At 36.1% G+C, this 19,782-nt stretch overlaps 3 protein-coding genes across 5 annotated transcripts; 2 read left to right on the top strand and 1 right to left on the bottom strand.

Moving 5' to 3' along the window:
- Nucleotides 1–380: 380 nt before the first annotated feature.
- On the top strand, nt 381–2,294 carry LOC121973852 (probable serine/threonine-protein kinase PBL3). 2 transcript variants are annotated; one of them, XM_042525199.1, is made up of 5 exons: nt 382–571; nt 742–1,085; nt 1,152–1,287; nt 1,350–1,480; nt 1,568–2,294. In XM_042525199.1, the coding sequence occupies exons 1-5, from the start codon at nt 517–519 to the stop codon at nt 2,033–2,035; spliced, it is 1,134 nt and encodes a 377-aa protein (XP_042381133.1). In that variant the 5' UTR covers nt 382–516; the 3' UTR covers nt 2,036–2,294. The 2 variants fall into 2 exon arrangements, with proteins under 2 accessions (XP_042381131.1, XP_042381133.1); XM_042525197.1 differs by having other exon boundaries at nt 381–571; nt 1,350–2,294.
- Nucleotides 2,295–3,662: 1,368 nt separating this feature from the next.
- LOC121973851 lies at nt 3,663–9,773 on the top strand. Its single transcript, XM_042525196.1, has 4 exons — nt 3,663–4,248; nt 5,316–5,372; nt 8,849–9,276; nt 9,475–9,773. Exons 1-4 carry the CDS (start codon nt 3,712–3,714, stop codon nt 9,509–9,511), a joined length of 1,059 nt encoding a protein of 352 aa, XP_042381130.1. The 5' UTR covers nt 3,663–3,711; the 3' UTR covers nt 9,512–9,773.
- A 106-nt stretch (nt 9,774–9,879) lies between these two features.
- Nucleotides 9,880–13,496, bottom strand: LOC121972038 (low affinity sulfate transporter 3-like). 2 transcript variants are annotated; one of them, XM_042523627.1, is made up of 13 exons: nt 13,338–13,496; nt 12,724–13,057; nt 12,576–12,624; nt 12,277–12,484; nt 12,018–12,192; nt 11,869–11,934; nt 11,562–11,792; nt 11,333–11,459; nt 10,973–11,259; nt 10,700–10,893; nt 10,540–10,625; nt 10,377–10,453; nt 9,880–10,272 (listed from the first exon to the last, which is right to left on the bottom strand). In XM_042523627.1, exons 2-13 carry the CDS (start codon nt 12,997–12,999, stop codon nt 10,117–10,119), a joined length of 1,932 nt encoding a protein of 643 aa, XP_042379561.1. In that variant the 5' UTR covers nt 13,000–13,057; nt 13,338–13,496; the 3' UTR covers nt 9,880–10,116. The 2 variants fall into 2 exon arrangements, with proteins under 2 accessions (XP_042379561.1, XP_042379560.1); XM_042523626.1 differs by lacking the exon at nt 13,338–13,496 and adding an exon at nt 13,141–13,291.
- Between the last annotated feature and the right edge of the window lie 6,286 nt (nt 13,497–19,782).

The following is a 19,782-nucleotide window of genomic DNA, read 5'->3' as shown; positions in this document are numbered from 1 at the left end:
AATATTAGTTATTTTACTAGGGTAAATTTTATCCTAATCAGTTCGGCATTCGATGCACGTAAGTCGTGAGGCTGATCAGGCGGACCAAAGCTTGCGATTGACACAATTTCCTTGAAACAGATTCGCCTCACCTGCGACAATATTTCGAATTGACCATTAATCGTCGAGCTACGAAACACTAGTAATTTTGCAAAATGTTGATTATTCCACTTAAGTAAATTTTATCTTGATCGGCATGAGTCAACATAATTCAATATAATCTAAGCCTTGAATTGCACCTCCTTGTGTACTGAGAAAAAACCTCTTCTCATATATTTATTCACATCCTCAATATATGTGAATGAATATAAATCAAACAAATCATGAAACTCCCAATATGAACTTCTTTCCTCCTCCACTCCCCATTAACATCACTTATATCGAACACATACACCTCCTAAACCTCCATTTTTTTTGGCTCTCTCATTCCCATGCATTTCTAATCTCCTCTCCTTCACAATCTCGTCGACAGATTTCATGGGAAACTGCTTCAACTGGTTCTCTAGGGCGGACACCACGCAAAATCCTACTTGTGAGTTTTCAATCTCCTACTTTTATCATTGTTCTTCGTTTTTGTCTTTGAACTCCTTTTCAGGCAGTTCATGAAATATCTGTTCTTCATCTGTTACTTTCGTTGATCTTACTGCTTAAAGTTGCCATCTTTCAGCTTGATTCTAACAATCCAATCCTGCTCATGTACAGATGCTTCGAGAACCATAACCAGCAGGACCGACCCTTCTTCTCTTCCTTCGACTCTGACATATTCGATTTCGTCGAATCTTTACTCGACTTCCTACAACGGAACCATCGCCGGCGGAGCTCTTCCGGCGCGGGAACCCGAAGGGGAAATTCTGTCCTCCAATTTGAAGGACTTCAGTCTCAACGATCTAAAAAACGCCACCAAAAACTTTCGCTCCGACAGTCTCATCGGGGAAGGCGGCTTTGGCTACGTGTACAAAGGTTGGATCGGTGAGCCGTCGTCGTCCATGGTGGTCGCGGTGAAGAAACTCAAACCTGATGGAATTCAGGGTCACAATGAATGGCTGGTACGATCTGCTTAGTTCTTCCTCCTCTCTGAACATCGTTGACCGGAAGCTACCAATTCTTCGCAGACAGAAGTCAACTGTCTGGGTCAACTCCACCACCCGAACCTGGTCAAGCTGATCGGCTACTGCTCGGAGGGCGACAACCGGCTCCTGGTCTACGAGTACATGCCGAAAGGAAGCTTGGACAACCACCTCAACAGAAGTGAGCAACGAAGTTCAAATCTCTGCTCGAGCTATCACTAAAATCTTCTCTTCTCTTCGCAGGAGCTGAACCTCTGTCATGGCAAACCAGGATCAAAGTTGCAGTTCAAGCCGCCAGAGGCCTATCGTATCTGAACGACGAGTGCAAGATCATCTGCCGAGATGTGAAGTCGTCGAACATACTTCTCGACTTAGTGAGTATCAGACATTCGATCCTGCAAGAGAGGGTTTCTGAATCTCACAGCCGGTTTTTGCTCTGTTTCGATCGATTGCATTTGCAGGAGTTCAACGCCAAACTTTCCGACTTCGGCTTGGCTAAAGACGGACCGACCGGCGACGACACTCACGTATCGACTCGCATCGTGGGAACCTATGGATATGCAGCTCCAGAGTACATCGCCACAGGCAGGCTTTCGGTGAAGGCCGATGTGTACAGCTTCGGGGTTGTGCTCCTGGAGATTCTCACGGGGCGACGAGCTTTCGACAGATCAAGAGAGGGAGCAGAGCAGAAACTTGTGGACTGGGCGAGGCCTCAATTGGGCAACAAGCACAAGCTGCGCCGGATCGCCGACCCGAAGCTCGGCGGGGAGTATCCAAAGAAGGGGGCGCTTGAGCTCAGCCTCCTCGCTCAGCAATGCATCGGAGAGGATGCCAAGAAGCGCCCTGCCATGTCCGAGGTCTTGGCCTCCCTTGAGAAACTGCAAGACGGTCTAAGGCAGATGAGTTCTAGTTCAGCCGCGCTGTCTTAGGTTCCTACTCCACGGTCTAGGAAACCATAGCTATCAAATTTCTACAAATGGACATTGACATGATCTTGGATGTGTGTTTGCTTGAGTTTGCAAATATTTACTTGTAGGTGCACATTGTTTTTTTCCTTCTTCTTTGGGATAGATTCATTTAAAACGGGGATTGTATAGAATCTGTTGTTAAAATTTGCCTCATCCAACCATTTTGAGTGGATGATCATACCTTTTTATTGAAATAATTAAATAAAAAAGTTCTTGTAGAGTTTATTAGAACTGAGCTAAGTTGTGTGGTATTCATAAGTTTAATCTAAAATGAATTAAATCGTTGAAATGATTGTTTAGATTTAGTTTTTTTTTTTTTTATGAGTTTGAGATTGTTTCAAGTTTAGCTTGAGTTTGAATCATTTAAATGTTATCGAACTCTCAATTCAAATTTATTTATTATTTGAACTTTTATATTATAAAGGATTGGTTATTAAGCTTAATAATATAAATTTATTTTTTATTTTAATTTTTATTTATTTATTTAACATATTAGTAAGAGTTTTATTGATGAATATAATTTATGAATGTTGTTCCAGAATATTATTTATGAATATTATTTCTAAAAGCGAATATTATTCTTGAACATTAACAAATTGAATATATATATATATATATATGTGTGTGTGTTCAAGTTAATTTATTTAAATTAACGAGTTATTTAAATTTATTCATTTAATTAATCTGATATGTATTACCAAATGGGATGTTATATTTATTTATAAAGATTAAATTTACGACCTCCCTAATAATAATAATATTAATATTAATATTAATATTATGTTAAAGTAACTTTTTAATTCAATTGATTAAAAATATACATAAAACAATGAATTTAATTAAAACTATTTAACTATTATAAAACTCTAAAATACTGTTAATTATTGTAATTATGCTATACTTTTATATATATAATAACTATTTAATAGATGTTACAAAGTGTTATAATAATTTTAAAGTGATTTTGATCCTTTTAAAAATAATTTTAATTAAATTAATACAAAATTTGATATAAACAATTTTGTCTTTACCAAATTAAAATTGATTTATTTTAACCCACTCTATCGTTTTAATATAAAATTAGTTGCTATATTAATATTAAAATAATAATATTTTTTAGATGAAAAAATATATTAATCGTTATTTTAACCCTTTTTTTTTCATAAAAGGGTTTTTTATATGGGCGCTCTTTTTTTTTTTTTTGAATTACAATATAACTTCTTTTATAAAAGATTCAAATTTGAACCTTAAATTCCCTTATTTAAGGTTTATGGAGTTATTTACCGTCATTTCAATCCATTAAGTTTACTATATTTTGAAAAACACATTTTATGTTCTAAATTTGGATAATTTTAAAATTATCTTCCTAACCGTTAGTTTTTTTTTTTGAAAAAAAAACTTATCTATTTTATTTTTAAAATTATACTCAATTCATTTATCAATAAAAAAAATAGCATCTCGATGATATAATAAAATTTTAAAACTACCATTTATATAATTTATTATTTTTTTTAAAATTAAATTTGAAATCGAATAGCGCGCCGCGTTGCCTTCGCCGTTAATTTTTTTTTATTCCTTTTTCGTGGACCAGGTCATTAAAACCTAACGGAGAAGCTCGGCCCGCCGGCGACGATCTGATGGAGCGGAGCGGCCCGCCGGAGTCCTGGATGGACTCTCCTTCCTCGATCCGAAGGGGGCGGCTCTCTTCTCCCCCTCCAAGCGCTTTCCTCGCCCCCGCCTTCGACGCCTGCGTCGCCGCCACCCCTCACTCTTCCTCCAGCGGCGACTCCATCGACATCGATGCCTCCCTCCTCCGCTACACTCGCTCGGGGAAGCACCTTTATCCCTACGATTCGTTCGATCTGTCTTCGTCCACCACGCGGCGCCTTCGCGGCCATCTCAAGCTCTGTCCCTCCTTGGATTCCCCTCCACCTGCGTCGGAGGTCGGGGGACGCTCTTTCATCTCGCCTCTGTCTCCGATCGACAACCTCCCGCCGAGGAGGGTCACGAAGTACGTGACGCCTGTGAAGGTGGAGGTGGGGGAGAGCATGGTGTTCATGGACGGGGCGCTTGTGAGCGACGCCGGACATGGAATCGGACGGAGTGATATTGAAAGAGATGTGTGCGGCGCCTTGGATGAGAATGGCATCTGCCGCAATGGTTCCAAATGCGTGGTCAATCAATTATTCAATTTTCTGACGATTTCTTACTAGTTTATTAATCATACTTACTCGCATTATTATTTATTTTATTTCTATAGCTTCACAATTTCACATAGCACTAGATCCATTCTAGTTTATTTGTTCTTTTTCGTGGCATCTTTGGCATTATTATCTTCTCATTGAAAATGTTGATTTTTCTTATATCGTTTCGTTCCTTCTTCAAGCATATCTACACCAATTTGCTCAACTTGTGACATAGATGAAGAAGAACATAGATCCAACATCTATTTGTAGCATAAGAAGATTTGCAATTGCATATCAACACTATGCCACTTGAACTCCTCTGTTCCCTTCATCTAATTCAAGTTCCATGATTTCTGCCTCTAACATCTTCAGTTGAGAGAGAGTCTAGCATTAAGTTTGGTTCAATGTACACAAACCCATATTCCAAGCCCTCAGATAGATCTGTATAGAGGAAGGGAATTAAGGATTCTATCTTCTAAGCCTAAATTTTTTTGACATAGGTAAAGAACATAATCCAACATCCATTTTGGCACAAGAAGATTTCCTGTTGCATATCAACACTATACCACTTGAACTTCTCTGCTCCCTTCATCTAATTCAAGTTCCATGATTTCTGCCACTAACATCTTCAGTTTGAGGGAGAGTCTGGCACTAAGTTTGGTTCACGGAATGCAATTGACAAGGAATAAAGTACTTATTTTTAGGGAATGAAAATATGAAATCAAGTGAATGGAATAGGAATATATATATATTCATTAGTACAGTTAATGGAACAACAAGCCAAACATATTAGAACAAGAATTTGTGTGTTCCATACAAGGAATAACCAAGAGGGATTTAGAGAATACTAATTATGTCAGAGAGTATTCTTGGCTCTGCAACCAAATTCAGGGAAACCTATTCTACCAAAATTCATTGGGAATTGAATAGCTTCTTTTATGAACCAAACATACTATAAGTATGTATAATTTTTTGATATTGTATAAGTACATAGATTTTCATCTTTAAGTTTGTATAGTACCCATATTCTGTTCTAATGATTTCCAATTCTGCAGTTTGCTCATTGGAAAAAGAACCTGCATAATGCCCCTGATGTGAAGCAAAGCTCTGAGGTAGGCATGGACATTAGTAGATGATTCTGCAAGATAATGTTACCGTTTTGCACTTTTCATAAATCATGTTCTTCCCCTTGCTCATTCACAGTTATTACTGTGTGAAAGAAACTGAATCATTTGATGTTGATCCTTCCATGAGATTCACATTAATCAATAATTCAAATTCTTTATTGTACTATATGTATAATGTTTTAAAAGGAAAATGGGGTTCTAATTTCTGGCCCACCAATGACATTTTAAATATATTGCAAACAAAAGAAAGTTTTAATTGTTGGTTGCTACTCGGAATATCGTACTGGTTCCCCTGTACAAAAATTTTGTACAAGTCCTGAACCATTCCTAACAACCTATTGTGTTCTTTAGAAATTAAATTTGGAATCGCAAACAGAACTTAACATTATTGATTCCAAATTCAACTTATCTGTTCTTAGAGGTTTAGACTTGGATCGCAAACGATACTTAACATTATTAATTCAAATCCACCTATGTTACAAATTTGATTAAATATTTATTTCAGAGATCGGTTTCTTTATGGGAGCATCCACCACTTCCTAGACAAAGCCTTTCAACGAAATTCAATATTTAATCTCCTTATAGTAACCCTAGGTTTAACCAATAAGAATAATCGAATCACAAGATCGAAAAACAAAAGAAACACAAATTCGAATCATAAATCCGAAACCTAGAAACGTTAGCCTCTTGTGTTTGGTATTTCAAGATCTAAAAAAAAAGATGAACTAGTTATGATGCGGAAATTAATAACTAGTTATACCTTTTATAGCTTATAGGCCTCACGATCTTCTGCCGTATTCCTCTTCTTATCTCCGACGTCGTGTGGCCGACGATCTACCGAGACGAGAATCCACCCAAGCTTCCTTCTTTTTCAAGCAAGTTTTGGTCAATCAACAAACTCCTTGAGATGAAGAACTTCGGTCACCAACCAAGCTCCAAGGGATGCAAAGAAACAAATCCTCCTTTCTCTACTTCTTCTCCAAGCAAAATCCGGCCACCAAGAGTCTCCTAGAGAGTTGATGCCGCCGGCTAAAGAAGAAGAAAAGGAGGATAGGATGAGGGTGAGGGTCGGCCACCACAAGGAAGAGAAGAGAGGAATACTAGATGCATGTTGTTATGAGGTGAGACACCTCTATCTTCTTTTTTATATTCCTTGGTCTTGGTAAATAAGGAAAGTTTTAATAAAAATTTCCTTATTTTCCTTGCCAATGAAAGGAAAATTTAATTGATAAAAAATTTCCTTTTCTTCTATGGATGTGGCCGCCCATATCAAATCCTCCAAGGAAGGAAAGTTTTAAACACAAAATTAAAACTTCTTAATTTTTTTCCGGAAATTTTAAAATAAAAATTTTCTTTTAAAAATTCCCTTCATGGTTGGTTATAAAAGGAAATTTTTATAAATTAAAATCTCTCTATTAAAACATGTGGATGATTTACAAAAAGGAAAGTTTTCTCTAAAATTAAAATCTTCCTTTTAACTATAAATAAAGAAAGATATCAAATCTTTCTCTTAATTTTTTTAGAAAGCTATAAAAGGAAAGATTTAAAACTCTTTTTTAAAATCATGAGGATGGTTACAAAAAAGGAAAGTTTTATCAAAAATTAAAATCTTCCTTTTAACTACAAATAAGGAAAGATATCAAACCTTTCTCTTAATCTTTTGTAGAAAGCTATAAAAGGAAAGATTTAAATTTTAAAACTCTCTTTTAAAACCATGAGGATGGTTACAAAAAAAGAAAGTTTTATCAAAAATTAAAATCTTCTTTTTAACTACAAATAAGGAAAGATATCAAACATTTCTCTTAATCTTTTGTAGAAAGCTATAAAAGGAAAGATTTAAATTTTAAACTCTCTTTTAAAACCATGGCTTCCACATAAGGAAAGATTTAAATTTAAACTCCCTTTTTATTTTATTTTGGCCGGCCACCTAAGCTTGGGTTCAAGCTAGGGCCGGCCACAACTTGACCCATCATGCCTTTGTTTGGCCAACCCTAGCTTGGGCTCCAAGCTAGTCTTTGGCCGACCATCTTAAGGTGGGTAAAAAGTTGGGTATAGGTGGGTATAAGACTTTATAAATAAGAGGCTACGACAGGGACCGAGAGGAGAAATTGGTTTTGGTCTCCCGATGAACTTGAGCTTCCCGTGTTCGCCCCGAACACCCAACTCGAGTTCATCAATAATATCTCATTCACTAAAGAGTTATTATTGCACTACCGCACCAATCTCATATTACTATATGGGCTTCTTATCATAAGTGTGTTAATCTCTCTGTATTTAAGATATTGAATGTCCACTAATTAAATGAGTTGCTGACAACTTACTTTAATTAATATCTAGCTCTAAGAGTAGTACCACTCAACCTTATCGTCATGTCGGACTAAGTCCACCTGCAGGGTTTACATGACAATCCTTATGAGCTCCTCTTGGGGACATTATCAACCTAGATTACTAGGACACAGTTTCATTCTACAATCAACAACACACCATATAAATAATATCATTTCCCAACTTATCGGGTCTATTGATTTATCGAACTAAATCGCACCCTTTGATAAATTAAAGAAATGAATATTGAGTATATGTGCTTGTTATTATATCATGATTAAGAGCATACACTTCCATAATAACAAAGGTCTTGTTCTTTTATGCAATCAATATAAAAAGAACTTACCTTAAATGGTCCTGCTCAATACACTCAGAGTGTACTAGTGTAATTTTATTGTCAAGATAAACTAATACCAAATTACACTATGATTATTTCAATGATTTGTTCCTATCCATCTTAGTCGTGAGCTACTGTTTATAATTTATAAAGAACTGATAACATGATATTCTGTGTGTGACACCATACACCATGTTATCTTCAATATAAATTAATTGAACAACTACATTTAGCATATAAATGTAGATATTTGACCAATGTGATTCTTTATTTCAAAATAAATGTTTATAAAAAAACTAGGCTTTTAGTATACGCTCTAACATTAATAACTTATAGTTTCACCCCTACAGAAGTGTAGATAGTCTTATCAAAAGTTTGATTTGTATGCCATGCTTTTGTGTGACATGAAACCTATCATGGTGCAACTAGTATTAAGTAGGGAGAGTCTAAGAAGTACATGTTTATCAACCAGCAAAGTAGGAGCCTCGGGGACATATACACTTGTTTCTCTAAAATTTACAATTAGTCATGCTCCAGTTTATGTTGTGTTCATTGATTTACCATAATTACAGTTTAATGTGCATATCAATTATAAATCCAAAGATTAAGAAAAACCTTGATGTTTACATAACCATAGAACATAATGACGAGTGAATTAAGCTCATCCATGCAAGTCAAAACCAAAAACCACATTCTAGGTAAAGCTAAACCAAACAGTACATTTTTTGGGGCTTCCTGTCATCATTGTCTTATTTGGAATCTAGTATGCCATCAGAGGTAAAACTGTCTCATGTTTCAGTTATCGGCTAGGCGATTTGGCTGGCGAAGTAATCACTCTCTTCCATCAGCCACAGATATTTTTGCTGCAGGAGAGTTTATCAAAAATGTTGCTTCAGCTTCTCCTACTACTCTCTTGAACGCAGAGACAAACTGTAGCAAACTGAGAATTTGTTGCCTTACTCCACAAGGATCAGTTGATCCTCCTTCGAACCTGAGCAAACCAGCATTATTAACTGAAGGGGGGACTATTAGTGACCTTCCTCATCTGATCACAGATCTAACTGAAGCGTATGACATGAAGCTGGTGGCACCTCTTGCTTCACCAATGTCACTAAAGTCATCATTTCAATTGCTCCTGACAGAAATCGATGATGCTCAGATAACTCATATTCTGTATGGCCTTAACCAGAGGCCAAGACTCCCGGTCTTCACTCAATTCTGCATAGCGTGAGTTCCTCTATTTCATCTCCGTACTCTTGTATATGCGTCTGAAGTCTTCCATATGCCATCTTTTTTTTTCCTCATATAATTTATTGCATTAGTTCTTGAAAGTTGGCTCACGGTCCTAGGCAACCAGAGGCCATCTGCACATTTCTAATTCTAATTATCTTTGCTTCTCATTACAATTGTGTGTATTCTGTGCAGGCATGTGGAGGAAGAAGGGAGTGAAAGCAACACCTAAAAGTAATTGGGAAGCATTAATGACGGCTTCATAATTTAATGAAACCAAGTGAAGTTTAAACGTTTGAAAGTCGTTATGTTATGGTACATAGGTAGTAGTAGTAGTAGTAGTAGTAGTAGTAAGGATCGCATAAATACTAGAACCAAAAGTATATTGTTGAATGCTGATTCATTCATGTTTTCCTTGGATTTCTTGTGAATAGTGGTGTTTGATCAAGTCTAAATTCTGTGAGTATCTTGCTAGTAAATCTGTTTATATACATATATTTGCTCATGCAGAATGAGAATTTGCAAGGTTGATACTTAGTTGGTTCAGTATACTGATTGATTTTGTCTAGAGCTAGTTTTCTTGTCTTGTAAATCAAAACATGAAACAAATCGAAGCATTGTCATTGTTATATTATCCCTGAAATCTAAGAGTTACCATAGTATATGACAGACTAACATTCTCATATCCTCAACTCATACATTTTAACTGTAGGTATTCTTATTTTAGAGATGCAAAAGGCTTTTCTCCTGTTGCTAAACATTAAAACCTCAGCCCTCCAGTTACACCATGATATCCAAGTAACAAAACCACAACCACAGCTACAAAATTGGTATTTATCAAACAATATCAGAGTTCTCTTGTTTCATGGCACTACTAGCAAGTGCTTCCACAGCCTCACTTACAGTGAGGAATATTCGTGCTCCTATCTTGTCGACAAGCCTTGACAACTTCATCTTGTGAATCACTTCCCAACCAGGGTTTACTACAGCTACCTGCATACCAAACCCAAATGCATTTGTCAAGGAAACCATATAGAGACCAGGTTAAAAATAAATCAAATTGCATTCACTTTTACTTCTAGAATTGTTTGGCTTACCTGTACACAAGCAGAGACCAGCTTTTTGTGGAGTTCTTCAATAGCTGAGATGCCTGATGTGTCGATGTTTAGAACATCTGCAAATCAATGAGGGAGTTTCAAATGATGACATGAAGAAGAATGAAGAACTGATGTTATGGTTTTGAGTTGATGGACTAATAACTGGACATGTCAATGATCACCGAAGTAACTTCAATTCCTGTTTTCTCCTTTATGGCATCATGTCCTTCAGTTACCCATGCGATGATTCTGGAGCAACAATGTGAAAATTGAGTGCTGATAGATATTCTAGAGAGTATTTTTTGTAGCTAGGAGAACTTTACCTTTCTCTTATGAAATTGGCATTGATGAAGCAAAGGAAAGGTGAATCAATGCGAATTATTAGCAAGTTTGGTGTTGTAATGGCAAAGGGATACTGCTTCATATTGCAATATATGTTGGTCCCTTCGATTCTTCCCAGCATTTCAATGTTTGGCCTTAGTGCTCTTATGATTATCCTTGCAAAGGAGATGATCACCTATGATTGCCACCATCAAAGATCTCAGAAAAAGCCACTTCTCGTCTCAAGAAAATTGACTGAAAATTAAGCTACTTACTGCAGTCAAGAGACCAATTTCCACTGATCCAAATAGGACACCAGCAAATGCTCCAAAGCAAGCCAGGAAATCCATCTTATCGACTTTCCATATTATGTAAGCCTCTTTGAAGTTGATGAGACCAGGTAGCGCTGAAAGGATTATCGATGCCAATATTGCAATAGGTGTGTAGTACAAGAGCTTCATTAGCACTTCCAAGGATATCAGTACAGTTATCGCCATTATGATATTTGATACCGCTGTAACACAGCCTGCACTCACATTTACTGCAGTCCGAGAGAACGATCCTGCAAATGATGGTGTTCTTTCTGTAGTTTTCTGATCATTACTGATACAAACTCTTTTAGCAGTAATATTTACCTGTTGCAACATAACAAGAAGACAAAGATCCAGCAATGTTCATGAAGCCCATTGCCACCATTTCCTTGTTACCATCAAGTTGATAGCCTTTAACTGCAGCAAATGATCTGCCAACAGCAATAGCCTCCTGAGGATGTGTCACAAACTAGTTATTTGTGCTTTCATTTGGAAAAAAGAAATAAAAAAAGAATGCGGATATCATGGATTGATCAAGTTCATGAAGGCATACAGTAAGAGCTATGATTGCACAAATGAGACCAATCTTTGCTGATTCGCCAACATGTGACCCAGTTAGTTGAATTTGTTTGACAGAACTAGGATTCAAGCCTTCTTTTACTTGCTGAATAATTTTAACACCATGCTTATCTGCTCTTGTCAAGTACACTAGTAGTGTTGACAGAATGACTGAAAGCAAAGGAGTGGTGGCAGCCAACCAGAAGAGTTTTCTTTTCCTCACACCCTAATGTTGGAACTTTTGATATTTAGCTTGCAAATATTAAAGAAGTGAGTGCAAAATAAAATTTTGAGATACTTACAATGAATCTCACAAAAAGGATGAATATGAGGAATGAGCATCCGATGAGAAAATTATCAGGGTGCCACTGTTGTTGAGAAAGAATAACTTTGGGTCAACTGCAAGAAACAATACAAGTGTAGTGAGGATCTGTGAGTTTCAATTACTTACATTGTGGTGAAGTGCAACCCAAACAGCCCTGATTACTGAAACAATATCAGTATTGTTAGTGAAGTGACTGATCCCAAGAAGCCCTTTTAGTTGTTGAAGGCCTATTACAATTGCTGCTCCTCCCATGAACCCCACAATTGTGGCATGTGAAAGGAAGTCCACTACGAAGCCCAATCTAGACAGCATTGCATACATTGGATGAGATGGAGAAATAAATGTCCCAAGTAATGAATATTAGGAGAATGAAAGAAGCACAGACCGAAAGAATCCAAATGAAACTTGGAAAATTCCAGCAAAGAAGGTTGATGTGAGCACCAGATTCCTGTAAGTAGTTGGATCAGCCAAAGGATCCACTATTTTCTGAGTCATTGAGGATAGAAGAAGCGAAACTACAGCAACTGGACCAATTGCTATATCTCGTGAAGAACCCATTACGGCATATATCAAAGGTGGCACGAAACTTGTATCTATCACAGTGAATGAATCTTCATTAACTCATTTGGGAAAAATAATTATGACTCTAACAACACTTGATTTGAGAAAGGAAAGGCAACTTACAAAGGCCATATTGAGGATCAAGTTTAGCTAAATTAGCATACCCAATGCTCTGCGAAAGATCAAATGGCCTCAAGGGAATTGTAGCAATTGAGCTAGTAGGAAAAAAAAACCTATACAGCACATTAAGATACATCATGCAAGCAATCACCTGTGGGATACCGAGGCTTGCAAGAGTCAATCCGGCAATAAGATCACTCTTAAAAGACTTGAGATTATAATTCCTTGCCCAATGAACTATGGGGAAGAGGCCATAGATCACTGATACAATCCATTGGGTCAGTGAAGAAGGTCTGTTTCTTGTGGGTAAAATTGAGCTTCTGATTGACCCTGAGAGTTCATGCCACAGAGAAGGTGGCTCTGAAACATTCAACACTAGCATTAGCGTCTCAGATTCTCTGCGAGAACTCATGGTTGCTTGAAGCATTCGGGAGAACTCTTACTGCTTTCTCTTTTCAAAATAAGTTGATCTTGGATCAGGATTCCTGGAAATGCATGGACCCTTTTTAAACTGCAGGCAAGAAAAGTTGAAAAATGCTGAAAGAGATGGGAAAGAAAGCACGAAGACCAGAGGTGTGCAAACATGTTTGAAGAATGATGAGTTGGATTGGACATTAATGAGGTTGGACTCTCATCTGGTAGCAAATTGACTTGAATTAGTTGGGCTTCTCTCATATGGAGAGGATCAAACATTTGGGGATTGACAACACCAAAAAATATGCAACAATTGTGAAAGAAAGAGGAAACAAAGGTACAAATCCATACCATCTATAAGTTTGTCGATGAATTTTTCAGTTATGGTTACATGCTGTGCTAACTATAAAACTATACTTTTTGAGAAAAGTGTTAAGGAAAACAGTTGTAATATTACAAATATGTAGTTTCATAATCAGGGTAGCATTTTTGAGATTCTTATGGTGAATAGACCATTTCATTGCCAAAGGTCCCCAAATAAGAAGTGTGGTGTAGAGTACAAGCCAGCATATCATGTCTCATCCAATGACCTGAGCTTTAAGATGGAATCATTTTTTTCAGAAAAGACAAGGACCACCAAGAATTTATTAAGTGGCTAGAAACGAAACCTTTTTGCAAACATATATATAGATTTAGATTGTACTTTTAGCTTTCTGGATATCAATGTTAGTGGTGACATAGTGAAGATTCTAAGATTATCCAAATCTCTGTAAATGCCTTGTTTTAGTTGTATCTTAGAATCTTCAACTTATTTGTGATTAGATCTTGACCCTAGCAAGATCTATCTACAAAAATTTTGAAAGGAATCAATCAGACCGTCATGAAAACTCAGTTCTTCAAAACATTTCTCAGGTCATTTTCAGGTCTAAAAGGCATCTCATTTCTCATTATTGTTCCACCATGTGTTCAAAAAGTTGCTCAGAGCAAATGCTAATTGACTCATCCATGTCCTCTCACTGCTTCATCTGATTCAATTCCAAAATGATTGCTTTGGCATCAATTCAACCAAGAACAAACTAGAATTCTAGATCTCTTTGATCGGTCCGATCAAACGATGAAATACCCTTTTCAATTTCAATCTGAAACAACTTTCAGTGGAGCAAAGTTTCCCAACACATTCGTAGAAACTGAACATAACCTAGAACTTGACATGCTAACAATTACTTGCCATATTGCACGGTAATGATTGAGGCCACTAAGCCTTCTTATCTCACTGACCAAAAGAAGGGTTCTACACCAATAGGAGCAAGCTCTGAAAAACAAAAGGATTAAAAAAGTTTCCTACTTTTCTAGCTTGCACCTTATCATATTTCATTCATTTCATTACATCATTGTCCAAGATCCATGGAAAGTTTTCAGATTTAACTCTGAACACCATTGTGATCAGTTGACTGTATAAATTTTCTTTTCTGTATTAAACTTTGTGTAAAATTATTTCACTAAGATATTTGGATGTGCTAATTGTTTTGTCATATGAGATAGAGTGCTAGTTTTCTCATCTTCTTTAATTTCTTGGCTATATGAGCATGTTCAGAATCATTCACAGTGATAGTGGAATTTGAACAGTCGTGGATCAGCTAGATCTTGAGCAAGATCCTGTTGACTTTGAATCTCAAGTTGTCCATTGTCGTATCTGTTTGACCTTTTTTTGCAGGACCTGAATCATTTTTTTTTTTGAACATAAAAGCAATCAAGTGAAGTGGTGGGGTACAGCTGATGAGAGACATGGGAGGCTTCAGGCTCATTCAAGATGTTTTTAACAACTACTATTGTGAAAATTTTCTAAGTTAGTATAATAAATCATATTCAGAGTTTTTAAATTAATTATTTGATTTATTTTAAAATTTATTATTATTATTAAATAATTATATAATATGGTTATTTCAGTTTGAGATGATAAAATTATAAGTATGCAACAAAATTACTATGGTTATTTTATAATTTGGTTATTAAATAATATTTTGATATACAAAGAAGATTAGGTAACAAAATTATTTTAAAAAATATATTAATGTGGATTTTAATACCTAATTTGATTATTCAAATTAATTAATATACAGTTTTACCATAAGCATTCTTGAATTTAAAATTTAACTTTAAGATGAGAAAATTATGTAATTTTAATTTGCAATGATATAAAAACATATTTTAAAAAATACTATCCTTAAATAATTGTCGAAATATACTTATTTTCTTTGAGTTGATAAATTATAAAGATTGTTAATATAGAGATTAATATCTAATTCAAATCTTGAAAATGATGCATTATCAATAGGCCTGAATACCTAACACAACAGGGGCTCTATCAGCTAATTATGTTTATGTTAAGTTGAGCACGATATGATTCATCATTAGTTGTGTCGAAACAAACTGTCACATATCGCCTGTGATGTTGAACTCGACTGCAAAATATAATTTTTAAGGTCAATTTTTTAATTTTAAACATAATTTGAATACACTAGACTTGCCTTTTTTTTTAAAAAAAAAAATCAAGTATATTTTAATTATTTCAAGCATTTCTATGCGCAGGTAGGTACACATGTGCTAGCATACGGGTCATGCCCAGTCCAGATCCATACTGTCCTCTGTCTAGCGCCGCTGCCCGCTGTCCGAACTTGGTTTGTGTCCAACTCGGATTCATGTCATACTCAGTCCAATTCTACCTAAATGTGAGTTATGCTCAACCTGACCTGCTAAGTCTGACCTGATTTCTAAGTCAGACTTAGCACCGCACAATCTGATCTTTTGGATGATATTACATAGACACAAGATCTCCACAATGAAAACCACTGCATCAACCCAAATTCTAAACCTAGATGATACACTCACACAGCAATTAACAAACAGTCACTAGCAGTCAGTGACGGATCCAGAAATTCAAACATAGAGGGACGATTATTATATAGAACAAAAGACAATATCTTTTATCTCCATCGATGTAATCCCATAATATTAGGAGGTTCCGCCCCTGCTAGCAGTGATGATATTTTAATGAGCACGATGGAAGTACGATATTTTTCGATGCGCACAGCTTGACGCAAGGCATTCTGAAATTTGTTGAAGTATCATCTTGGCTTAATTTCCTTGTATAAGCTATAACACTTTTGCATCTGCATGGTGTTCGAGAGAGCGATGATTAGCCACCGCATCTAGTGTCATCCTCCGTGAAGGATCTGAAAAGAAGAGTCTGCGATATAATTTAGCAATGCTAACCTTTACATAGAAGTCCTAGTAAATTCTGAAGATCAGGATCAATTTCAGAGGGTAGATTCAGATGACTATGAACTATCTGAGATGAAACACATATCGGCGTGATCAGAGACTTAAAAAAAACCGATTTAGTGTGTTTTATAACTTTTTACTGATTAATGGCAGCAACTAAAGTTTACCTTGTCATAAGTGTCTTGTAAAGTGTCTCCAATGAAAGGGCAACAACCTAGTATCATACAATATAGTGGAACTCCGATAACCTAGATATCGGCAATTTTAGCGGACGTCAAAGTCCCAACAACTTCTCCTATTCCTCCGAATGTACCAGAAGAAGCACAGACTTGCTGACCTTCGACATATTCTAATACTGCAATTGGAAGAGCGTCTTACATAATGACAATCATGATTATAAATAGCACGCGCAAAAAAAGGATTGACAGAACGTCCGATGTTACCTAAGTATAAATTAGCTAAATCAGGGTCATCAATCACCTCAATGAGATTGATTATATTTGGATGCTCTATTGTCTTCATTATTAGCACCTACCAAACAATTGAGAACTTAATAATATTCCACTTCGCTATGATGCTCAATCATATAGAAAAAAAAAAGAATAATAATTAGAAAGAATATTCTTCTGCTACATAGAGTGATTATTTCAAGCTAAACTAATAAAATACAAAAAAGGATGAAGTTCATAAAGCATGCAACTGCCTGCTCGCTCATAGTTCCAAACTTCTTAGCCAGGAACCTATAATTTAGTTTGTTAGTTGTTCTTGGTCTTGGATGATGATTTTCCGAAGACAAATAGTGAACAAGATAGTCGATTGTAATAGTGAACAAGATAGTCGATTGAACAAAACTAAGGAAAAAATTGGCAATGCCTTAGCCTAGTCAAGTGAGGTCAAAACATCAAACTAAATAACAAATGAACCAAAACCATGAAGTTTTTTTTTTTTGAAATATACATACACAAACACAGATATATATATAACTCCTTTAAGGAGAATAACTTGGCATAATAATGACCATTGCCATAGAAAATCTGAGCAGATGGATGACAAGAACAAACAAAAAAACTGCCTCCCTATGCATGGTCGTAATCCACTCAAGAATGTTTGATACAACACCATAACACCATGTTAGAATGAGGCAACGAGCCAATCTTTCTTTCCATTCAAGAATGTTTAGATAATATCCTTTCCAATTATTAAGTTTTTCAAGATCACACAAACCAATCAATATAGGATACATAATCTATGGAACCGATGCTTATTGCCAAGAACTGTAAGTTCACAGAATTTTCATCTAAAGAAAAAGAACAATCCCTAACAGCAAAATGAGTCAAAAATGAAAAATTAAAAATATACTCCTATGTAAAAAAAATTCATTTAGCGTCAAGGCACGACTATGACAGACCTACCTCTGATAACTGTTTCAGTGGATGTAACTTGCAACCTAGACAGACGAGACTTGTAAAATACCTGCACTGGAAAGATTTTCCTACATGAGAACACTTATTAACTGTCTCAAACAACTGTTGGCTATGTTGAAAAATTATGAAAAGGGGACAAGTGCTTTTGTGCAAGTCATGTGGTTAATCTTAATTTGATAAAGAAGTAACAGGATATGTGAAAACCCAGAATGTAATATATAACCTATGAAGCAATAACTATAACTCAGAGTAGCATATAGTGAAGGGAGTATCAAGAAATTATATATAGAACAATGTAGGAAACCACCTATTATGCAAGAAATCTCTTAGAAAAATGACTTTACTATAACCTTCAACAAAGAGTAGACTTATCAGCGACAGCATGAATATTTCCTTAACAAAGCAACAGGAAGAGCTGAGGGCTAAACAAGAATCATACCTTACATGCATATTGTTTGCCATCAATAGGATTCTCATACAAAATCTGTGTCCTATTTAAAGTCAGGCAAATCATCTCAAGTTCAAAAAAACTTCATTACAGATTATTTCAGTACAAACTAAATTCTAAAATCAAGTAAGATAAATACCACTTTTCCATAGCTACCTATGCGGGCAAATTCATTTATCAATTTTTTTAGCCAAAATCATCCTGCATAGATACATTTAGAATACTTATAAGATGTTTTTCATGTTGAATACAAAGACTACAACACATTCATCAATACTATGAATTGCAGATAATCATGTTAATATTTTGAGGGTGTCAACTAGCTAAGTTCGTAAGGACCTTAGGAAGTTGTTGTCAAACTGTCTTAGCTTTTAAACCTGAATTCACCCAAATGTAAGTGCTTGTGGACTTCTATAGCTATTTTTTGTTCTACTAAAAATCATGTTAACATTTTATGCAGCAATAGTATGTATCCATAAACTTATCCAAAAATTCTAAAAGTTTGTACGCAGCAATAGTATTTATCAAGAAACTTATTCGAAATTTTTATAAAAAAATTTAAGCCGCACCAGTCTGTACAGTATCATACTAGTATTTGGCAGTCTAAACATATACCCAAAACCAACAAAACTCAAGGAGGCTTCGACCTGTTTCATTGCATGATGAATGTGGGATTGAAATCTAAGTTTTTTCTAGGGAAAAAAACACATCAAAAATACAAATAATGTGTTAAACCAAGGCATTATGATAATAGGTATCAGATTAGGAATGAAGAATGTAACTAGAACAAAATATACTATCATCTGCACAACTTATCACGAAATGAGAACAATCACAAGCATTCCAACATACTTGGTGTAAGTATATTATTCAGTCATTTCCTATCAACATCCACACTTTCACTTGTTCTTCAGATGGTGCAATTGGACGTTGACATCCAGAATCTACCATTTTTAAAATCACAAAACGAATTCAACAACATATCATACTTGATCGTAACAAGAACAAACAAAAAACCATTAGTACGATATCATTGCACGGTACCTGGCTCAGGGTCAAAAGCTTCGGCATTCCCCTGCAGATCGCTCGATCCTCTACCATCGAGTGTGCGAAATTTCTCGAAATCCACATCTCCTTCAGGCTTGTTAAGGAATCCAAGGTGACCCCGCGGGTCATCCGAGTTGGTATGTGACGGGTGTTGCCACAATGAGATCGCAGGGTCGATCCTCGGCGCAGCTGGGGAATAAATCCCCTATCCCCGTATTACATCCTGTCCGTCACATGCTCACTCGGATGCTACGATTTACCTCCCTCGTGATGGCCTTGGGTCGGGTACGGCAGGGGCGCTGGGGGCGAGCGTTTCGCCTGTTGCCTTTTGCCACAATTGTTAAGGAATCCAAGGCAGCCGCAGCAGCCCATGCCCATATCGAGATCATGAATCTCGACATTAGGAGAATCGTGTTGCAAGCATAAATCGAACTCGAATCCCTAGAAGATCGTGATACATTTCACGACCATTATAAAGTTCGCTGATAATTGAAATGAAGAGAGTATTTGGCTAAACTTATTAAAAACAGCTTATAAAATCTTTTTTTTAAAAGTAAGATCTTCCATACTTTTTTAAAAACAAGTTATTTTGACA

Source organism: Zingiber officinale, chromosome 4A (genome assembly GCF_018446385.1).
Source record: "Zingiber officinale cultivar Zhangliang chromosome 4A, Zo_v1.1, whole genome shotgun sequence".
In the NCBI taxonomy this organism is placed as follows: Eukaryota; Viridiplantae; Streptophyta; class Magnoliopsida; order Zingiberales; family Zingiberaceae; genus Zingiber; species Zingiber officinale.
This window is presented reverse-complemented; position numbering and strand designations above follow the sequence as displayed.

Excerpts from the sequence above, each read along its gene's own strand:
- LOC121973852 (XM_042525197.1), top strand. The coding sequence starts at position 517 with ATGGGAAACTGCTTCAACTGGTTCTCTAGGGCGGACACCACGCAAAAT. Across the intron at positions 1,086-1,151 it reads AGGGTCACAATGAATGGCTG|ACAGAAGTCAACTGTCTGGG; the intron begins GTACGATCTGCT and ends AATTCTTCGCAG. Across the intron at positions 1,288-1,349 it reads GGACAACCACCTCAACAGAA|GAGCTGAACCTCTGTCATGG; the intron begins GTGAGCAACGAA and ends TTCTCTTCGCAG.
- LOC121973851 (XM_042525196.1), top strand. The coding sequence starts at position 3,712 with ATGGAGCGGAGCGGCCCGCCGGAGTCCTGGATGGACTCTCCTTCCTCG. Across the intron at positions 5,373-8,848 it reads ATGTGAAGCAAAGCTCTGAG|TTATCGGCTAGGCGATTTGG; the intron begins GTAGGCATGGAC and ends CTCATGTTTCAG. Across the intron at positions 9,277-9,474 it reads TTCACTCAATTCTGCATAGC|GCATGTGGAGGAAGAAGGGA; the intron begins GTGAGTTCCTCT and ends TATTCTGTGCAG.
- LOC121972038 (XM_042523627.1), bottom strand. The coding sequence starts at position 12,999 with ATGCTTCAAGCAACCATGAGTTCTCGCAGAGAATCTGAGACGCTAATG. Across the intron at positions 10,894-10,972 it reads AAATTGGTCTCTTGACTGCA|GTGATCATCTCCTTTGCAAG; the intron begins GTAAGTAGCTTA and ends TGGCAATCATAG. Across the intron at positions 10,273-10,376 it reads TGGTCTCTGCTTGTGTACAG|GTAGCTGTAGTAAACCCTGG; the intron begins GTAAGCCAAACA and ends TTTGGTATGCAG.